The 21,325-nt window shown below is 39.1% G+C and overlaps 1 protein-coding gene across 1 annotated transcript; it reads right to left on the reverse strand.

Annotated features, from left to right (window-relative positions):
- Positions 1-2,616: 2,616 nt before the first annotated feature.
- On the reverse strand, positions 2,617-19,509 carry METAP2 (methionyl aminopeptidase 2). The gene is made up of 11 exons (XM_074827027.1): positions 19,257-19,509; positions 18,313-18,414; positions 15,080-15,145; positions 14,645-14,747; positions 9,995-10,156; positions 8,117-8,298; positions 7,938-8,032; positions 7,753-7,849; positions 7,144-7,247; positions 4,593-4,708; positions 2,617-3,407 (listed from the first exon to the last, which is right to left on the reverse strand). Exons 1-11 carry the CDS (start codon positions 19,435-19,437, stop codon positions 3,155-3,157), a joined length of 1,461 nt encoding a protein of 486 aa, XP_074683128.1. The 5' UTR covers positions 19,438-19,509; the 3' UTR covers positions 2,617-3,154.
- Between the last annotated feature and the right edge of the window lie 1,816 nt (positions 19,510-21,325).

Genomic DNA, 21,325 nt, shown 5'->3' on the forward strand with positions numbered 1-21,325 from the left:
CAAGACTTCCACTTCAGGGCCGCCTGCATTTGTATCCACCAGTGCCGTCTCCCCCGTCCCAGGCTATAAAAGGCGTTCAACACGGCCCTTCCGTGCTAGCTGGCTGCTGCAGGCAGCCGCTTTCTTGGCAACCGCTAGAGGATTTCACCTAAACTCAAATGCAACAGAGCTTTCTGTTTTGGGACAGTCAAGTTCACTTTACTTTTGCAAGCTGCAGTCAAGAGTTTCTGCCTCATGCTGCTCCTTTCGTGCAGGTAGAGGGGACAGGCTTTAAACATCTCAACCATCTGGTAAAGAGGGCCACAGACTGACAGTGCGGGCTGCCCGCAGAGCACATGCTTGGCATGAGGCTGCTGCTAATGCAGTTAAACACAAGACAAAGTAACTTTGCTGTTTCTCAGTCAGAAAACTAGTACAAGGCTCCATGAAACTAACAGAACTTATTAAAGCAGGTGATCAAAAAGCAAGGAAAAAAACCCCACAAACCCCACATCCAAGAGGTATGTTGTTTGAGTTTAAAATTAGTCTCCCGGTTAAGAAAATCTTAGGCCACACCTCCATCAAAAGGACAGATGACATTCTGTCATCTCTGATGTACATTCTCTGATGACACGTGTCTCAAGGTCTGCATGAAGGAAACACCCTGCAAAGTAGGTTCTGAACACTCTACTTTGGCACTTCTAACAGATGTGCTCTCTACAAAAAATATTACCATTTCTGGTGCTTCACTTACTCAAGAAACAAGATGATCTCCATCTTCTGGGTATTTGAGGAAGATACAATACCTAGCTCAAAAATATTTTGATAAAACTTTTTGATTTTGTCAAGTGACAAGACAGTAGGGTCTAGTTATCAGACAGCATGGCCAGGACTTTATAACTACACTTCCAGCAGTAGGAAAAGACAGCCTAAAGAACATGAAAGCAGCAATTTAAGTGCAAGGAGGTAGAAATAGAGCTTGCCTTCTAGATTGACAGGTGTAAATGCAGGATGGTCAGCAGCACAGGAAGCATGTATCCAGACAAACCCAATTAAATTTAATGGCAACAAATAATCATGTTCTGCAAGTATTTTTCCTGAGGCATTTCCTCTACAACTTGTTATGCATGATTATCAGCTTCCATATATGAATCAGCAAACAGCCAGTAAGTAAAATTTAAAAGAACAGGCCACGGTCTAAAGTAGCTCTGCTACTCTGGATCTTCCTATTATGTTCAAGTAAAGAAAAAAAAGGAGGAGAAGAAATCACTGACCGGTAATACTAAGTGTTCTCAAAGTAACCATCAGTGAAGATAAAAGCGCCTTAAGCTGTAGGAACAGTATCAAGTACCACTGAGCTACTAACAGACTCTTTCTAGAGAGAAAAAACCCTGGAATTAGCAGATGAGAAGCTAAGAACTGAAGCAGGTTTGTCAACTTGTTTCAGGCTCATTACAAAACCAGGTAAGTGAACTGGAAGCCATCCATTCTACCAGAACCCACCCATTATCAAGTCAAAAAGTGCATCAGCAGTACCATTAGCATGAATAAAAATAGCAGCAGCTGATGTACCCAGCAGCCCCATTCCTCACGGATTCTTTCAAATGCCAGTTTTTGCTTTGCAGTGTACAAGTGTGTACACTAGCTACTGTTTGTTTGGAAGTTGAGACACACATGCCCACACAACTGCATAAATTGCTTAAAATTCATTGCTGAGATGCCAAGCCTCCCAGACAGCAACTACAGAAATACACATTTCAGTATCTTATTTCATCCATTTTCATCCACAGTACTAAGTTTAAACAATACTTACAATTGGGGAAAAAAACCACCAATGTCTATTTTAAAACTGTAGGCACCACATGACACGGCTCTCCTCAAAACTGCAGCTCACAGACTCTGGTTTTCAAGGACAAAAATGCAGCTTTTACCGCAAGACAGATGGGGAAGAACTGTATTTTTAAATTAATATGAACTCCTCCATAAACAAACACAGGGTGTCACTATAAAGGAGCAGGTGGGGTGTCTCCGTTTCCTAAGCAGTTATGTTTAAGGCCTGGGATTTACCTTCTCACAAGTGAGGTTCAACAGTCAGATTCACTGCGGCAAGAAGACAGATAATGACTTCTTATGTCGAGAAAACATCAAATACTCCAGATTAGTGTGCCTGTATGGAAGAACTCTGCACACTCCAAAATAAATTAATGTTTTCACTGTCCCCACAACTTGTCCAACCAAATGTGAACTTCAAGGAGACTGGGAAGCGTGAATGAAAATTTTACTCCATGCCAGAGGGCATGCCAATGGCAAAGAATACGTAGGGATATATACTAGTATTCAAAGCTGACTTCAGCCTGAGGTTGTATGTTGCTGGTAACAGCGAGAGACCACCACATGCATTTGACATGTTCTAATACCACTGAAGTCTAAACTGAAGACTGGCACACTGAAAAAAAACAAAACCACAAAAAAAGAAATCCCCCCTCCCCAAAATCACACCATGCATTGCCACATTCTGTCCTGTGAAGAGCTGATGACTTCTTGTCCTGTATTCCAGCACTGACAAGACTATTTAAATAAGGTCAAGTTTCATATTAAGGGTAAGACAGGTCCTGTTGCATGACAAGAAATGGCAAATCAAGTTTGTAAAATATTTAATAGAGCTGTTTCCCAGCAGACTCCTGACCAGAATCATAACCAGACTTCTAAAAAGTATATATATTTTTAGATCTGAAAATTTGTCTTTATTTTTTACAAAATGGATTCCAGGAAGTTTAAAAGGCAATATCATAGAGGACGTGGGTGCAGAAATCAGATGTAGTCATTCAAAGCATTCAAGTAGGAATATGGTAATATAAATATTTGAAAAGCATCTTTTATCATAAATGTTCAAAACAAAATGTATAACTCATTCCAAACTAAAAATTGAGCTTTATAGCACATATTTCCCTGAACAGAAAAAATAAGTAACTTTTGAAATATTTCTAAAGGCCTGAAAGCTTTTTCCTTGGTTAGTTACATTAGAAGACTTGCCTTTGATTAAATTCCTTCCTTTCCAAATATGGAAAGTATTACATCAGTCCACTGTTAAAACGGACAATATGTTGCAAATTAATTCTGGTATAGTATGTTTCAACAACGCCTAGAGTATAAAGGTGCTGAGGTGGCTTTGAGTTTAGTAGTCATCTCCTCTGCTGACAACCTCCTTGCATGTTGGGCGCAACAGTATAGTATGCTCAAACTGTGCTGTGTATGAGCCTTTAATGTCGCATAAGGGAGGATACGGATCCACTATACCCAGGTCGCACAGGTTCTTCAATGCCATTAGGTATTTACTCTCTCCCAGGCGATCTAGCCATCTGCGGCAGAAGGCAAGAGTACCAAAGTTTTCATTGATAACATTTAGCAAGTGTTTTGCTCTTGGAAGCCTGAAAAAAAAAAAAACAAACAAACACCAAACAACATGTTTGAGAACAAATTGGTATCACCAGCAAGCATTCACTACAGAAATAAGACACACCCATTAAGAAAAGGGTTAGATTTCACGGTATATTAAGACTGCCCAGTGTTGGAATGTTTCTCTGTATCAGTCAGGTGTTCTGTTCACAAAAGAAAGTGCATTTTCCTTCTGCAAAAAGATATCCTTCCAAACAAATCTGAATGCTGCCAAACACCCTGGTCATCCATTTCAAATAGAGAAAGTTACACTGTGAATGTATCTGCATCTAACTATGCAAGCAAAACTAAATTCAGTGACAGGAATCATTCTCCTAAAAGGACGATTCATGTTTTAGTTCTGAAGTCAAGTACTCAGTAAGCTTTTTATTCATACTTCTTACAATATATAAACATAAAAATTACAGATTTCTAGATCTGCTAAGAAATAAGTTTAATTTCCAAACATAAGCTGTTCCTTTCCAACCCTTAGACTAATTCTCCCCTCCCCATTTGCATATTACTAGATTGTTCTATGGAACCAAAATAGAACTATCTGGAAAAGCATGTCTGCCTGCTATGTTTCTAACCATAATATCCTTCACTTCAGAAAATATGTTGCACTCTTAGAAATGTCAAAATCCAATCCCAGTGCATTTTTTTCACTGAAAAATGAAATAATCTATTTCATTTTATAGCAATACACTGAAACAAGAACTTAAAACCCACAAAAGATTCATACAAACAAAAACAGATTACATGAATAGCTTGATATATTCTGGGAACAACACTTAAGACAAAGACTGTGGCACACAGTCATAATGCAGATGTTGATTTTTAAAAAAAATATATTCATTTAATACATAGACTAATATACAAACACAATCTATATATTACTAATTATAAAAAATTACCAATGATAGGAAGATTGTTAAAAAACAGTCTAGATTTCTGAAGACATAATCATGTATTTTTTCTGTTTCCAGATTCTTTGGAATAATTCAATATTGTTCTAGATTTACAACCACACCATATTTCATAACAAAAACATTGCTAACAGCACCCTTTGTGTCCTCTGACAGCTTTATTAATTAGTGAAGAAGCTGCACTGTATCAAATTTGAACCCTAAGAGGGTGGTAGCTCTAGCACAATATACCAACAAAAAACAAAACCCAACCTTATTGGCACATGCCCAACATCAAAGTTCTTCATATAATGAGAACACTCCATATCATCATGAACAACACCTTTTCCTGTGCTACCGAAGGTTTCTATAGCATATACTTCACCTTCCTAAGGAGAGAAAAAGAAAAAAGGGAACATATTGAGAATAAGTGACATTGGGCCATTCTGATACCACAATCTCAGTATAACAACTTCTGAATACAAGTAATTAAAGGTGAATAGATTCAATCCCAAATCAATGTAGAGAAAAATTCAGTACGGAGATTTCACACAGTAAAGTTAACAGACATCTCCATATCATCAGCTATTTGTTAGTACCATTTTGTTTCAAGATATAAATATCAGCACATTTCTAGTCACAATTTCTCAAAGTCATTGCAGTTAAAACATTGTCAAAGCATACATCTAACATAGCTAAGAAACTACATTCTGCGGCAAAACATGTGCTAACTGGCCGTATTTCTCCTTTACTATTCAGAGAGAAGTCCTAGGAAACGTATAGTTTAGACATAGCAAATAGATGTTGATTACAGGGACTTACTGCACTGAAGAACTTTCTGCCCAATTTCTGCAAGAATTTTCTGGTAACAGCTGCTAGTATAAACCCTTAACCTGCTCATTTCCACTCCACAAGATGAATTTCTTCAAGAAATGAAGGTGATATATATCTGCAAGGGCATTATCAAAATTCTAGCCAAGAACATACTGAAATGCCATTATATAAACTCATTTCTGCCAAGTGCATTCACATATCCTTAATGTAGGACTGTGAAAGGGACTTAACAAGATAGGACAAATATGAATGGACAGTGGGAGCTGGGTTTTTCAGTTTGTTAAGCTGCTTTGAAAAATCACAACCCAAAATAAGAAGCCATATGAAAAGCAGTAACACAGACTTCGAATTCAAGACGAACTCTTAAAGATGCCCTGAATATTCAACTGATTTCATTAAAAAACCAAAACACAAACCCACAAAAAACCCCACACAATGCCACAAAAAAAATTCACTTTATAACCACTTTTTCAGAATAAGGATCATCAGAGGCTATATTTCTCTCCATCACAAAGACTCACTGGATTGCAGTTTGATACTATAATTAGCACAGTACAGTAAGAGATTGGCTATGCTCCACATTCTTCATTGGCAAAACTCACTGTCTTTAACGATGTAGGATTTTGTCCTAAGTAACCTACAGAACCTGAAGAAATTAAGAAAAAAGTCTTCTCCCCAGTGTCTGGATATTCAATTAAAACAATCTCAAAGCTCTGAAATCTTTAAGTAAGATTTGCTTAAAGAACACTGAAGTTTATACTGATGATGGATGATATACAAGACACAATGATTCACTAAGCCAAAACAAGAAGGGCACACAAGCTTTTTCAACCTTCCTTTTCCAATCCTCTTTATTTCCTTTGCACACTCCTATAGATAAGATGATAGTTAAAACTTCGTCTTTTTGCTCACATCATTAACAAGGTGATCAACAATTATAATACAAGTTTTGGGTGATGCGAGCGAGCCTACCTCAAGAAACAATCCTGTCCAGGCCACACTTGTTCCTATTCAGCTCTTGCAAGTCTTTTTTACTCCGATAGGCTTACTAGTGATTGTGGCTGAGCAGTGATCAGGCTTAGAATCAAATTAAAAGCCTCTTATCTCATTACCAATCTTTTAAATAAGCCTTCTTATCTTGTTAGAACACAAGCTTACATCAAAATTGTGGCTAAATCTCAGGTTACATATTTTAATACTGCCTTTCTGATTGGTATAGTTTGCCACATCATGTACAGTAATTTCCCTTCCCCTGCTCTGAAACACTATTCAAACAACACCTTTCATCTAGCCTCTCACATTAACTAGAAATATGCTTAATTATTCTGTATCTGCAAAGAACCACCATACCAGAAGCTTTTCAAGAAAGATACCATATCTAACTGTACTTGCAAAAAGTCATCCAAAGCTACAACACTACAGAAATATTTCTCAGGAATTACCTGAGCAATTGTTATTTTGTCTTTTTAATTACAGAGGGAACAAACAAGTGTGAATGAATGGCAAGTCCAAATACCTTTCAGGAAAACTCTGGTTCCTCAAGTTCACCCCAAAAATCTGAATTCCTATCCTTTTCCCTGCTCCTAAGTGCAACATTCCAACACTGCATTTAAGTAACACACACACACTGAGAAATAAATACGCAAGAGCTTCCATAAACACCACTAAGGCCATCCAACTTTAAGGTGTGGGTTTTTTTTATTGTTTGGTGTTTTGTTTTTTTTTTTTTTTCCTTAAATAGCAGGGTTCCAAGCCTTCAATTTCAGAAAGTGTGAGATACCAGAACACTCCAGGGCTAAATGGAGAAGCCACTGAGATGAAACAAGAGCGATCACTCCTTTACAGGAAGACTACAGGGTACAGCAAAGTTTTTCCTCTGCTGCTATTATCCACCAGAATCAAATACTACACATTAGGACTGCACAGGAAATATCATTCTTGCAGTGACAGTCGGGGAAACTTAACAGAAAGATTTAAGAACTCCATTTACCTCCATTCTTGTGGCTTCTCCTCCTTTCACAATGGGCACCGTTTTTCCAGCGTGTATCCTATACGGCCCAATCGAGTGTCCATTCAAATTGCGAATTGGTTTCACTTTTGAAGAAAACATTAATATTACAGGCTATTTCCTAACATGTTAAACCCTTTAAAGCTATTGGGTTTGTTAGCCCATACTGAAAATAGTGACTCATCATAGTGCAGAGGAACTAAACACAAAACTATCCACACATCTTGTACAAATTCCAGCCAAGACACAACTTAGTTTTGTATGCTATATCAAAACTTCATTATTAAAGACTAGCAACTCCAACAGTCACAAAAGTTTATTAATAAAGGCAAACAGCAGGTATCAAATAATTTGCACATTTTGACATTGTTCAGCCTTCATCTTGTCTATTAAGGATATAACAGTTGGAAAGATAAGCAAAGAACATTCCTCCAGAGGAATGGCAAGCCAGACAGAAACACATATTTATGCAAGTCATTCATACCATGCTTCTAGTACAAAGGTCTTTTCAATATGATACAAATAAATCAATATTTGTACAAATATATATACACTAAGAGCAACTATCCTTATATAAAGAAAAGAACTTGCCTTGGTATGTTTTGCCATCAATTTCAACCTCATAAGACTCCATAACTTCTTGTATAGCCTCCCCCACATCACAGAGACGTACATCTATTCCAGCACACTGAAAATAAAAAGTGCAAATATAAATAGAAGATAACAGCAAAGTTTACTGTAAAAGACTTGGTAAATGACTTACATAATGATCATACCTTTATTCCAGTATTTGTAGCATCCTTTACAGCTTGTAATAGTCTGTCGTATTTTGGATTGAATGTGACTGTAAAAGCACAGTCAATAATACGACCTGAAATCAGCAGAAGTTAGTTAGCTTCATAGTCTTTGCACTGAAGAATGTTCTCAAAGTTTTAATTCATAAATGAAAACTAACCACTAATATGTGTCCCAAAATCTATTTTGCAAATATCATCATACTGTAGGACTGTCGGGTCTCCGGCATTGGGAGTGTAGTGGGCAGCACAATTATTCAGAGAGCACCCAGTAGGAAATGCAAGACCTGCATTTAAACCATTTTCCTTTATCAGCTTACGTGAGCAGTCTTCTAGTTTTTCACTAAAAGGCAGAGGGGAGGGAGAAGAAAAACAGAGAACATAACAGTTGCCATTAATATTTCTTATGATGACTTCAAATAAATCAATGCAAGAACAAAACCTCAGAAAAATACTCAAGCAAATGTTTTAATCTGAAGTCTTAAACTACTTGTATGCTAACTAGAGGGAAACCCTAGAGTGGAAAATGTAAGCACAATATAACAATCTTCAGTCCTTGGTGTTGTTTCTGCTACCCTTTCTTGGGCAAAACTGAGTACTTCACTAGTGTTTTTACTCTGAATTTAAAATATCCATCCTTTACAAGCTACATTTAACCCACTCTTCATGAGCAGCAGAGGTTATATAACTAATGTTTAGGCAAATTAAATGTATTTTTTCAATTACTGAGATTTAAAATAGAAAAAAGTCCTGTTATTTATTACAATTTTCTAATTTAAGAAGGATAATATTATTTTTTAAATTTAACTGTGATAAAATAAAACCTTGAGACTAGCATTTGTTCCCAGTTTTTGTCTACTCTCAAGCTGTTATCTCCTGGAAAGCTACAGATACATGTCCACCAGTGCATACTCCTATAGTGGCAGTGAACAATGTAAACAGCAGCTCGTATCAGTGCACTGTACTCTGATTTTATTTAAGAAAGCTATTCACTCACACCAATCTGCAAAAAGAAGAGAACTTATTTTAATAGGCAAATCCCCATAGCCTGAGGTACTTCAGAAAGAAAAGTCATGTTTTCAGAAAATTATTGCTTAAAACTGTACCAGTCAAACCGTGTAATTCAGTACAACAGATATGTTTCAGCCAGACTAGTGATTAAGGCAGCTGTGTGTCTTCCACTTTCTCTGATGGTATATTATTTTTTTTCCCTGTTTCACACAGTTACCTTGGGGATCAGCTCTGATTAGCTTTCTTACTATCCTACTTTTGTCAGCACAGTCCTCAGTCATATCAGACTGAAAGCACCTGATTTTGGAAGCTAAATTGTCCTGGATCAGTGCAGTACTTGGACAGTAGACATTCACTCTAGATAAACTGAAGGACAGAAAAAGGAATAGTTGGAAGAGTCAAGAGAATCAGTCCAGGCCAATTATTTCTTTAAGCTTTACCTTAATCAAACTTATGTTTATCTTAATCCATTTGCTCAGTTATTTCTTATCAACTGAGAGTAACACAAAGAAACACTGTGTTTCTCCAGAAACATCAGTCAGTGAAGACTAAATATATACAAAAATCTTCCTGCCCCGGGTACACTTTTTTATGCCTCTTCACCCACTCCCAGCTGCAGACTGCACCTACATTGCTCATCCACACAGCATTTCACTGACAATTCTGGCAAAACCCAGGATGTTTACTACTGCTATTGCTTCTCTCAGCACGCTGCAGAACTTATTTGCAAGAGTAGTAAGGCACTGAACATTAAAATAAAGCATGTGCTCAAAATAAGTAAACTGAAAGATTAGTTTGAAATTCAGTATGATCCCAGGCCCTGCAAAGCTGCGTAAGATGAGAATATGTTGTAAGAGGGAACTTAAAGGAAATAATTGGAGATACTGGTTGTGTAGTTCAAACAGAAATCCCTCCAACACTCCTGACACAGTGAATTAAGCACACAAAATTGCAACTGAATCCCTTCCCCTCTGGAGAATGAAGAAAAATCTACAGCAGATATCTTTTGAGAAGATCTGTGTCCTCACCAGATTTCTATCATTGTCATTCCAGGTTTTATCCAGCTCATAACGTATTTCCTCACTTGTCTGTGTGCCTCTGCAGCCTCCCGAAAGTCATTCCAGATTTCCTCACTGGCTTGGTCTAGAGCTTTCTTTTCTTCACTAGTTGTTCTCCAAGCAGCAGTCCGCCTTCAAAATAAATAAAGTGTGTCATGAAAAGTTACTATAATCACAGTAGTCATTACAACTTCTATCTATAAAGACTGCGAAGTGCTTATTAAACAGTCAGGTTTACATTCCCCTGTGCAACAGAAAAAAATCCTGTTTTATAAAATTTTCAGAATAAAAGAAGCCCATTAAAAAAAAAAAAAATCCATCAGCACCACAGACTGGCCCCTGTGAAAGGCATTAACATCGCAGAAAAAAATATAATCACATATACATAGAAATTAAACTCAGTTAGACCATGAACCATATTATTCCCTTTACATTTTCAAAAGCCTTACCTCCCAACCCTCCCAAAAGCCCAGAGAAGCAGTGTGCTTGAAGGACACATAATACTTTTCAAAAAGATAGAACAGGCATATAAAATTTACGTCAATGCCTGCAATTCTACCTTGAGTTTAGCAGGACAAATCACTGCAACATGCTCTGCTCATGCAAAAAGTTTATTTTTTGCACAATCTTACTCAGACAGTGCCCTTCCTGTATGGAGAAGAATCTCAGCACTGCGGTATGGCTACTTGGCCCAGAAACTGTTACTGACACGGAGACAATAAGCTCCTTCAAGATTTAAGAGCTTGCAGTTCCAGTATTACTTTCACTCATCCTCAGAATATTTAGGTAGTAACACCTAACACAGAGCATAGTAACTGTGACACATGCCAGCAAGTTACTGTCTCAATTTGCTGAATAGTGAATTAACATTTGTTCCATGAGAATACCAGTTTGGCTCTTTGGTAGGTTCATAGAACAAATACAAGAATAATTTTCAGCATAAGACTAAATATAAGATTAGTTTTGAATATATTTATTATGCAAGAAACAATACAACTAAGGTTCCAAGAAAGCAAATAAACAAAAAAGTAATTTAAGCACTCCAGCAACTGTCAGAACTTAACTTAAAAGACTACTCTTCGGACTACAAAGTAGAGATACCTTTCAAAAGGTGAAACTGAAGCCCTGTAATGATGCAAAAAACCCTAGTGATAAGTCAAAGCACACATGCTATGCAGGACAAATACTACTAAAATAAATACATAGCTGCACATCCTGTTAGGTGCGTCATAAAAGAAAAGGGATGAGGGACAAGATGGACCAAAGATGCTGAACTATGCCAAAGTTCCCAAATTTAGAAATTAACTTTTACCTTTATGTAAGTGAGCTGACTCTAAGCAAACAACTGAATAGGATTACTTTTTGAAATCCAAAGGTGTAGCTACTTACCTGTTTCATAAGACATGTAATTTGGCTCCACTCTTAAGTTTCCTTCATAGCCACAAAACAGGAATGAGTGAGCCAAGAGACTATGCCCTGCAATTTTGCTGCATTTTGAACTGAGTATTTATAGTGTTAAGAGGCTGCAATCCTAAAGCAGAGTTGAAAAGATAAAGAATGATAACAGGCTATTCTAGACAATTCTCAGAATGATGAGAGAATCCAAATATTTTGAGACCCTTTTCCTTGTTTCCCTTGAACTTCCTGCTCCTTTTCAGATAAAGTAACAACAGTGCAAAGGAGAAATCCCATGCTTATTTTGCTAAGCAGTTTTCTTGCTCCAATAGCAAGCATCACGCATACCACTCCTAGAATTTGCCTTAACACTGGTAAATTCCATCAAAATAGCAACAAGCTGGAACACCTGAGCCCCCTTACCGCACTTGGAAATTGGACTACTGCCAGCACAGTAGTCACAGCACAAGAAGATGGAAAAGGTGTAACTGCAGAAAAACAATGGAGAAGAGGGACTTGAGGATCCTTTCAGACACATCCTCTGGTAGGAAGAGCTGCTGAGAGAGTCTGGGCAGCTGCTCTACCACCAGTCACGGACTTAAGTACAAAGTCCACCAAACTGGCAGGAAGCCGTCCTCACTCTATCTACTCTATTTCAGCATATAGTCCTTCCACAAAAGACAACTAGGGGACAAAATAGCCTCTACGTTTGAAAATACTGGATTAGACCTAAAGCATTTTGCTGCCAAAGTTGCACCACTGCCACCTGGGAGCTCAGGAAAGGCAGCAACAAGAAATCCTGCTTGGGCCTAAGCACTTCATCTGATAATTTGATTTTTCACATGTCCTGGAGAACTTCATGTCGGTGTGAGATCTTTGACAGGTACACGAGCTAACAAGCTTTTCTGAGGACAGTTTCCTAATGTGCTGGCTACCACATAAATCAGCTTAAGAAGTTCACCTCTTGCTCCAAGACATTTGTTCCCATCTCTTCACTCCAGTTCACAGTCCCCAGTTTTCACTAGCACAAATCTTTAAAGGATTGTGCTGTAAACAAGCATTTAGTGATCAAAGAATTCCAGAAAATAATTTCCAGATTATTTTAACCCAGGTAACAGCACAGGGGCAGAAACAAGCAGGCAGGGGCAAGAATTTCTTAATCCCACTTTAACAAAATCAGTGTATCATGAAATATTGTTTATAACTTTTCCACCCTTCCTGTCATATGATTTCAAATTCAGGTGTCTTCAACAAAAAACACAAGCCTTCAAACAGAACTAAATACCCAATATATAAAAATATCAAAGCTGTTAGCCTGTTGTCCTATACAAGAATCGATTCTCTGCTATTTTTCCCCTGAAAATTGAATTATACCCACTTTCTAGTTCAGCTTCCTGCACAAAATACACAATTCTAGCTTGATGAGAGGTAACTTTAGAAAGCATGTGACACCAAGAGTTATGAATAGAAGTGCAACTCTAAAAAAAAAAAAGACAAAACCCTACTGACTACAGCATGAATAAGCAAGAGGCACACAAAAATGCTTCACTAATACACAAAATGAAACTACTCTTTAGAATAGGAAATATCCTAGCATTAGTATCAGCTACTAATTCAAGTAGCTACTAATGTTAGGAAATGCTAAAGTAGCATCATAAGAGTTACATACTCAAATTAGGAACAAAACTAAGTATGTATTTGCTTAACCAAATTATATAAAGAAACTATTTCAAGTTCCTTAGAAGACTATATTGTTCTTCCATAGCAGAACATTCTTGGTAAAGAAAAGATGCCTCACTTAAATCCTGTTAGAAAAGGTGGTTTGTTTTTGTTGTTTTGTGTTGTGGTTTTTTTAATCCCTTTCAAATGAATAGTAGCAAAACCAGAGTATAACAATTGATCTTCAACAGCTAGGTAATGTAACAGAGGTGTAAAAATAGTGTGTCATTTGTTAATAAACTATAAACATACCTAAGATGTTTATAATCTAGTTTCCTGGATTGCTTAAATCACGTCCTTCCGAACATGACAAAAACTTATGCATGAAGGAATCACTCCTGCATCAGCCCGTCGGGACTACCCTGTGGAAGTCCTTCGTTAGCCTGCTAATACTGTGCATACAAACAAGGTAGTCATTCGTAAATAAATTGAACACATCTTGTGACCAAACCGAAGTCATTAAAGAGATGAAAAGTCTTCCTTAAAACCAAATTTTAATCTCATAAAAATGAAACCATATTATCTGTGAATATCCGAACACAATTTATAGGATGTACTAGACACTCTTAACTATGTTGCTTACACTCTATGAGAAAGTATTTTTCTGAAAAAGTCACTCAAAACTAAACAATACTTTCAGAAATACAAATAGTTATCTACTCACTCTCCCCTTGGCTAAAACTATTTTTTCAGAGTTTTGATCAAAATGTCCAGGTAAGTTTTCATAATACTTGGCCTTTTCATTCAGGTTTTCATGCAATTCAAACTGATTCCGCCCCACCCCTTATGAGTAAAACATGATTTTTTTCTACATGAAGTGTTGTGGAAGGTCAAGAAACTCAGTCAAGCTGGTATATCCTTGCTCCTAACAAAGCATAAGGAAATATTAGTACCCTATGAAAACATAAGACTGCAGATCTCCATTCCAGTAAAACACTAGAAGCGGTTGCTTGTCTAGTGAAACTGCACATTATTCCCACATCACTATGAATTATAAAAACAGTTTAGGTTATAACTATATATTCATACAAAGAGAAGCAAAGTGCAGAATATACCACTTATAGGCTTTTAAATTAGACTGTCTCATACTCTGATTGACATGTCCCTACCAAAAAAAAAAATACCCCAGACCTACAAGAAGTTGACATCTAGATGCCCCCAAAACTGCTGCATAAGTGTCTCATCTGCATAAATTTTAAACCTTCACTCAGACTATATTTTTCTTACAAGCTGCCTATTGAAATCCTGTTCCTACCCTGGGTCCCAAGGTCCCCTGCCTCATGGCAATTCTGCTCATACAGGCTATACCTTAACTAAAAGGGTAGGGAAGAAGGAACATTTACGGCCTGAAGACTTCTATTCATTAAGTTCTTAGATGATCCAGTTGTTGTTTTTTTTAAAAAAAAAAAGCACATTACCACTCACTTTGTCCACTTAGTTGTACATTAACAGTTCTGCAATTCAGCACATGCAGATGACAGCATTTTTTAAGCTTAAAGCACTCACCCATCTTGCATTGGTGGGTATTCACATTCTTCTCCCTTTGGGAATATGTTGCTGGGAAATAGATCACATATTGGAATAGAAGGTGGATCCGTCTGGACCTTAGCTGTTGAGCATAATTTAAGAAAGTTTTACATGGTACACTGGAAATACTAAGTATCTTATTTCAACCATAAAAGTTGAACAGTAGAAGTTACTTAAGATCCCCTTAGTAGAATTTGGGCTTGTACTAAAACATGGTATCATGATGCCTCTGTATGATTTTATTTGGCCAATGCTCAAGGTGGCATTCAGGGATACCAGAAAGAAGAAAACTCAGACTTACCCTACAAACCCAAACTGCACCTCAAAATCTGTTTCAACTGCCAAGAATAGCACTTACACATGCTTATACCAAATATTCATGCATGTATCTTTATTTTTGTGCTCGATACCTACGTCCTTTCTTCTTTTTCTTCTTCTTCTTCTTTTTCCCTGTTGCTCCATCTCCTTCACCCTCTCCATCTACAGGAAAGAAAGTGCTCAAGTGAACATAAAAAAAACCTTTAAAGAACCAAAGAATTTTGAATGAGACACAAAACCATTTGGACTATCTGGAAACACTTCTTTCACAGAAGAATTTAAATAGATTAAAAGAAGACAGCTAGAAGCTGCCACCAAACCATTAGCATTTGCAGTGCCTACACCAAACACATACCTAAGAAAATACTTTCTAAAGTTGATGACTTAAACATATCAGCAGACAGAGGAAAAAAGCAGCTCTGGGAAAGAGTTTTCAAGAAGTCCTACTTCAAACTCCTCTATCCTCAATTCACCCAAAAAGATGCCTGGTGTTGGGGGAGGGTATGAGAGAGAACTGTATTAGACACAACAGCTAAGAAAAGGCTAGGAACTATTATTTCAAACCCATCTTCTGATGCTTCAGTTAACGGAACTTAATGCATCTAGAAAGACAAAACCACCTAAACATGGAAAGATGACAGCATTTAGGTCAGAATGAGTTTAATCTGGAGATAACAGGGAAAGTCACAACCATCACTGAGCAAAACACAGAGGGTGTAGGAGGCACCAGCAGGAGGTTTTCAGGGAGCACAGCATGTAGGCACTAGGAATCGGCCACACCATGTTACAGTCACATCCGGGAGTTAACAATATATATAACCCTGCGGACTTCACATTTGGCTACATCTAATGCTTAGTTGCTTCGTACACAATGAAATATTTAATCTAATGTGGTACCATCTAACTAAACCTTCTGGACCTAAACACAAGTTCACTTGAGCAAGTACTAGTCATCTACATTTAGAACATTTATTTTTATCTAAAACAAAAAGTAAAATTGAAAGAACTTTTAGAATCAAGTCAAAGCACTGCCGTTTTGAATGCACTTATACAGAAACTTGTATTTGCCCATTTATTTAAAACCAAAACCAAACCAAAACACTGACCAGTTGTTCCAGTCACTAGTTTTCAAGCCTCTCATAAAGGTCAGTGTCATCTGCATTTTTATGCCATGGTGAGTACTGTAATCCTGCAGCTGAAGCAAATTTCAGTAATGTGTCACCCTCACTCCTCCCCAGTTCATTTTAGCATTAAGTATCTTAATTTAAATTTTTGTAAAAATTTGCAAGTATAAATACTTCGTAACTACAATGTACTCCAGCCTACCAGATTCTCCATCAATTCATATTTCATAGGCAGCCAAAAATCCTTAACAGCACATATAAATTTGTTTAAAATGTGGTAACTGCCACATATCTCTTGACCTTGAGCTGTGCTCAAACCATTCATCAAGGAATGAATTAGACATGACTCCAGTTCATTCACCAAGCAATTGTTTTCTTTTGTTTGTTTTTTAAACAATAGGCCTAAACTGCAAAAGACTACAGCATTTCTTAAAGCTATCTGCTTATTGTGGCTTTTTTATACATCACTGCACGTGAATCTGCCAACTGCAAGCCAAACTAACCAGGCCTATGTTTTCACATCCTTGAAGACTGCTGCAGACTAACCACGCTGCCAGAAACATAACTACTGTATCTGACCAATACCCTGTTTGTCTTCAGGTTATTTAGTAATGAAAAAAATTTTCACCAAAAAAGGCAATTTAAGACCTTTGCAAAACTGAAGCCCAACCTGATGCCATTTTGGTATAGCTGTTTAATAATTTAGCTTAATATAATGCAAAAATGTTACTTATCAGCATGTTTTAACACTGCAATGGAAATCTGAAGATGACTTCCTAATCTCTCTCAGATTTCAAAGGTATACAGTCTGATTTCTGAGGCCACCTCAGTTATGGGCTTATCAAGGTAAAAAAAAAAAAGTGGGGGGAAGGTAGTAGGTATTTTATTGGTTTTCATCTAATGCAGCATCATGTCTTAAGCAACACTTCTGAAACTACACAATTAAAGATGGGAAGTGGTGAGAACCAGTAGAGGCAAGAATACACAGTTGTCTTCAAAAACTTAGAGCAATTTTTATTTTTCTGGAAAAATGTTACCGTTTTAGAAAAAACACATCCAAGTCTAATATGTGGAAAAAGGAAGGTTATTATTTCAGTGATAGCACCACCTCATATTTTTTAATACTTTCTAATAGTAATACTAATTGCTAATACTGTAAAAAGAATAAATGAACACAGCACTTGATCTGCTACTAACAATGTTATTTCTCCTGAGATGGAACTATATTCTAATAATTCTCAAAGAATTCTTTTCATTGCATAAAATTTTCACTATCCTCCTCAATACTTCTTTCTTTAGTTGCAATGATGGCAATTCACATATTGTATTAATTATCTTTCAATTCCATAACCTGAAATACAACCTAAACCTAATAAACCATCAGAATATACTTCTACGGAAAGTAATTGCATAAAACTGGATGTTATATGTAGATTAATAATGTTAAAAGATCAATTTATTTGTCATTTTATACATCCCCAGCACACTTATTTTGGGTTTTTTTAGGCTTCTATATCCGATTTATTAAATTAAATTCTGGAATGATGAATTCCAGCAATAGCCAACTAAGAAACATTTTAGGGTGCTGAGCCAACTTTAAATGCTAATTCACAAGAAGGAAACCAAATTACTAACTTAAGAAATATATTTTCTTCAATGTCCATTTCTATTGAGAACCATCCATCAAAGGAAATACACCTTCTTTACCTAATATTCCTACAAAAAAGATGCATTCAGCCTGGATTTCAATACCAGACACTTCCAAGGCACTTGCTTGGAACATCAGCTCCACAGCACAAGCAACACAGGAGGTGTATGCCTTGCTTGTGTAAATGCTCCCTTAAAATTTTCTCTGTATTTTTTGTTCTAAGCCAAGAGACATAATTTGGAACATAAATTACTCCTGACCATGGTAATGCAAGAGAGAATGATTTATAGTTTACCTTACCTTAATCTAAATATCTCCCTTCAGTAATAAGATCCCTGAAAACAAGAAGCTTTAACAAAGCTGTTACCCCTGTTATTTTTTATATATATGCATGTGTGACAGCTAAATTGTTGCCAAAAAAGTGAAAAGTATACATAGTTGCATCTCACCTCTCCCAAGAAAAAACAACCAAAAGGCATCTGTAAAAGGTTTGTTAAAATGGGGGTCTGGAAAGAAGTTGAAACTGGAAATACCAAGACAAAAGATGTTACACTTGCCTTCATCATCATCATCTTTTTCCTTCTCCTCCAGTGCTTGCTTATCCAATTGTTTTGCTACATCATCAAGAGCACCTTCTACTTCTTTATCTGTTTCTTGGCCTGTTTGTAAAATTAAAGTATGACTCACAGCGAAAGGATAGCTCCACATTAGTAAACAGTACCCCCAGAAACTTTATAAAAATATGCTGTACTCGTCCAACAGATATCAGAGCACATGATGCTTTTTCTTTTTTAAAGCAGACACAATGTGTAAGATTGTATGGCACTACAGTGTGAGGTACTGTTACTGAAACTTGCGTATAAAGGTAGCATTATCCAGACACTTCTGATTACTTTTTTTCAGCCAGGATAACTAATTCTTCTTGCCATAGCAGCAGCCTGCTCTTGTGAGATAATATGGGCGTGAAGTAGATAATTATAAACGCACAGCATGATCATCACTAACTACTCTCCTGCTAAAACAAACCCAAACCGTAGTTCCTTTACACTATTTGCCCAGACTTGCTCCAGCTCTCTCAGAGAACCTGGGAGGGGTACAGACTCCATCATGCGGGATGACTTTTACAGCGGCAGTCTTACGCCTTTCCCCCCCTCAGGGCATAGGAGGGGATGAGAGAAGGGGTGGCTTCTCCTACACGCACCGAAGCAGGGAGGACTTCCCTTGCCCCTGCTTCCCCGATGCTGAACGGCAGCAGCATCCTCCCGGCACTCGCCAGGCCCCACCTCGCCAAGGGGATCTCCCTCAGCCCACACACCCGCCACGGGCCGGGACAGCGGCCTCGGCGGCGCCCATCACCCTACCCGCGCCCCGCACGGTAGGGCTCTGTAGCCACCCACAGCCGCCCCCTGTCGCGCACGAGGCCTTCTCTAGCGGGTCGCAGCCCCCTCAAGCCGCCCCGCCGGCCTGTCAGCAGAGGGTCCCGGCCCGGCCCGGTCCCTACCCGCGGGGCCCGCTTTGCCCTTCTTCTTCTTCTTGCGCTTCTTCTTGGCACCATCCTCTGCGCCCAGCCCCGTCGCGCCGCCCTCCGCGCCGTCCTTGTCCTCAGGCTCCGGCGGCAGCTCGCCGTTGAGGTGCTTCTCCGCCTCGGCGGCAGCGCTGCCCGCCTGCCCCACGCCCGCCATGTCGCCGCGGCCGCGCCGCCTCCCACGCACGGTGCGAGCCAGAGACACCGAGCGGCGGGGCCGGCCCTCCGCTCTATGGTGAGCGCGGGGCACGCCGGGAAGGTTGGAGGACTCCGCCGGGGAGGGGAGCAGGAAGGGGCCTCCCCCCGCGTGCCGCCCCTTCGGCGCGCACGCGCGCAATGCCTGCGGTGCGCGGGCGGGCTGAGGGGATGGCGGCGGCGCGGGATGGCGGATGGCGGTGCCGGGCTGCCTGCGGCGGTCCTGCCGCCTCTCTGTGGGATGGCCGCCTGCCTGGCCGCCAGCGTGGCTGTGTGCTCGGAGGACCGGTGTCCCCCGCAGCCAGCCCCCGAGTCATCAGCTCGCGGCGTGGGGCAGCGCTGGGTGCCGGCGCCATCGTTGGCGTCAACCTCTGTCCTATGCCCGGCCATCTCGTGCTTCCTATTTGTAGTCTCCACTGACACGCAGAGCTGTGACCAGATAACGTTTTACGTGTGTTAAGTGTTTCAGGGGCAGCATGTGCCCTTGAGTTTGAAAGGCCCTTTTTGGTCACCTGCGTTTTCCAGCTGGAATTGGGGGAGTCCAGTTCAGATCGCTTGAGTGACACAAAACACATACTTGGGTTTCAATGTGGAGAGGGTCGGTGGAAAAAGATGACAAGCTGGTACCTGTCGCAAAGGAAGGTTTCAGAAATGCAGGCTGAGGCTCAGCAGCAGAGACTGTCTTCATCAGCAAGTATCTTCTGGAGAAAATAGAATTAAAAATGGAAAATCTTCCTAAAACAAAGCAGTCTTTTCCCAGTAGGAACGGCTGCCATGGAATGTTTTATAGCATTTAAGATTGTTAAGATCTTACAGCTTGAGAACACTGAACAAATTAACTAAGTCACAGGAGAAATAACTTGTACAGAAAGAAAATAATGTAAGAAAAAAGAACTTGTTCCAAGTCCCATGGAGCAAAAAAGGGAAGATTCTACTACATGGTAAAGGACACTGCCTTGTCTCATTTCCACAACTACCCAGAAAACCAAGAAATACCAGTATTACCAGCATCCACGAATGATTCATTAAATCAGCCTATTTCTTAAAATTCCTGTACTGAGTTTACACTTTTCACAGGTTTTCTACTAGTATAACCATGCTAGCTAAAAATACTTTTTTCCCCTTCCTTACTGGTATATTTTAATAACTCTTGCTTGAGAGGTATTTATAGTATATAGTATAATACAGTGTCATGATAATTTATAATACATAAAGGTTATAAATGGGCCTTATCCTGCATAGCTGTGTTTTAAAATGCTTCTGCAGCCAGGTCTTTGCTTGGGAAAACTGTTAATGCCTTATACCTCACCAAGGTACAAATTGGCCCCACTGAGGCCCCACTGAGGCCGGCTGCTCACTTCCATTTTTCCCCCATGGCTCACACCCAAGGACAGCTCCTCAATCCTGGCCTGCTACAATTCTCAGCAAGCACAAGGCTTCAAAAGACTAAGCTAATGCTCTAGTACTGATCAAATCAACTCTATCCTGATCTGTGCAAGTGTCACAGCAGCATGTTCTCCAGTGCTTTTGCTTGTAAGAGCACTCAAACACGGAAACATCCAGCTGGGCCTTTCATGGGACCGGGATGGGTGGAGGGAAGCTGACTTCCCTGGTCTTGAGGCATGTTCAAAGCAGTGAGATGTGCCTCACCAGTTGGGAACTGCTGTGGTAACACTTGTTCCCCCTTCAAACCACGTTGTTACATGCTGGTGTCAAATCAGTACAACTGGACACCTCCAGGAGGGTCCTATTACGATGGTTAAAGCAGAATAAACCTTGCATGATAGAGCAGGTGAGCCATTTAATGCTCACTGCTATTTTCCAGCTTTTTTGTTGCTCTTACTCCAGTC

Source organism: Strix aluco, chromosome 5, assembly GCF_031877795.1.
Source record: "Strix aluco isolate bStrAlu1 chromosome 5, bStrAlu1.hap1, whole genome shotgun sequence".
NCBI lineage: Eukaryota > Metazoa > Chordata > Aves > Strigiformes > Strigidae > Strix > Strix aluco.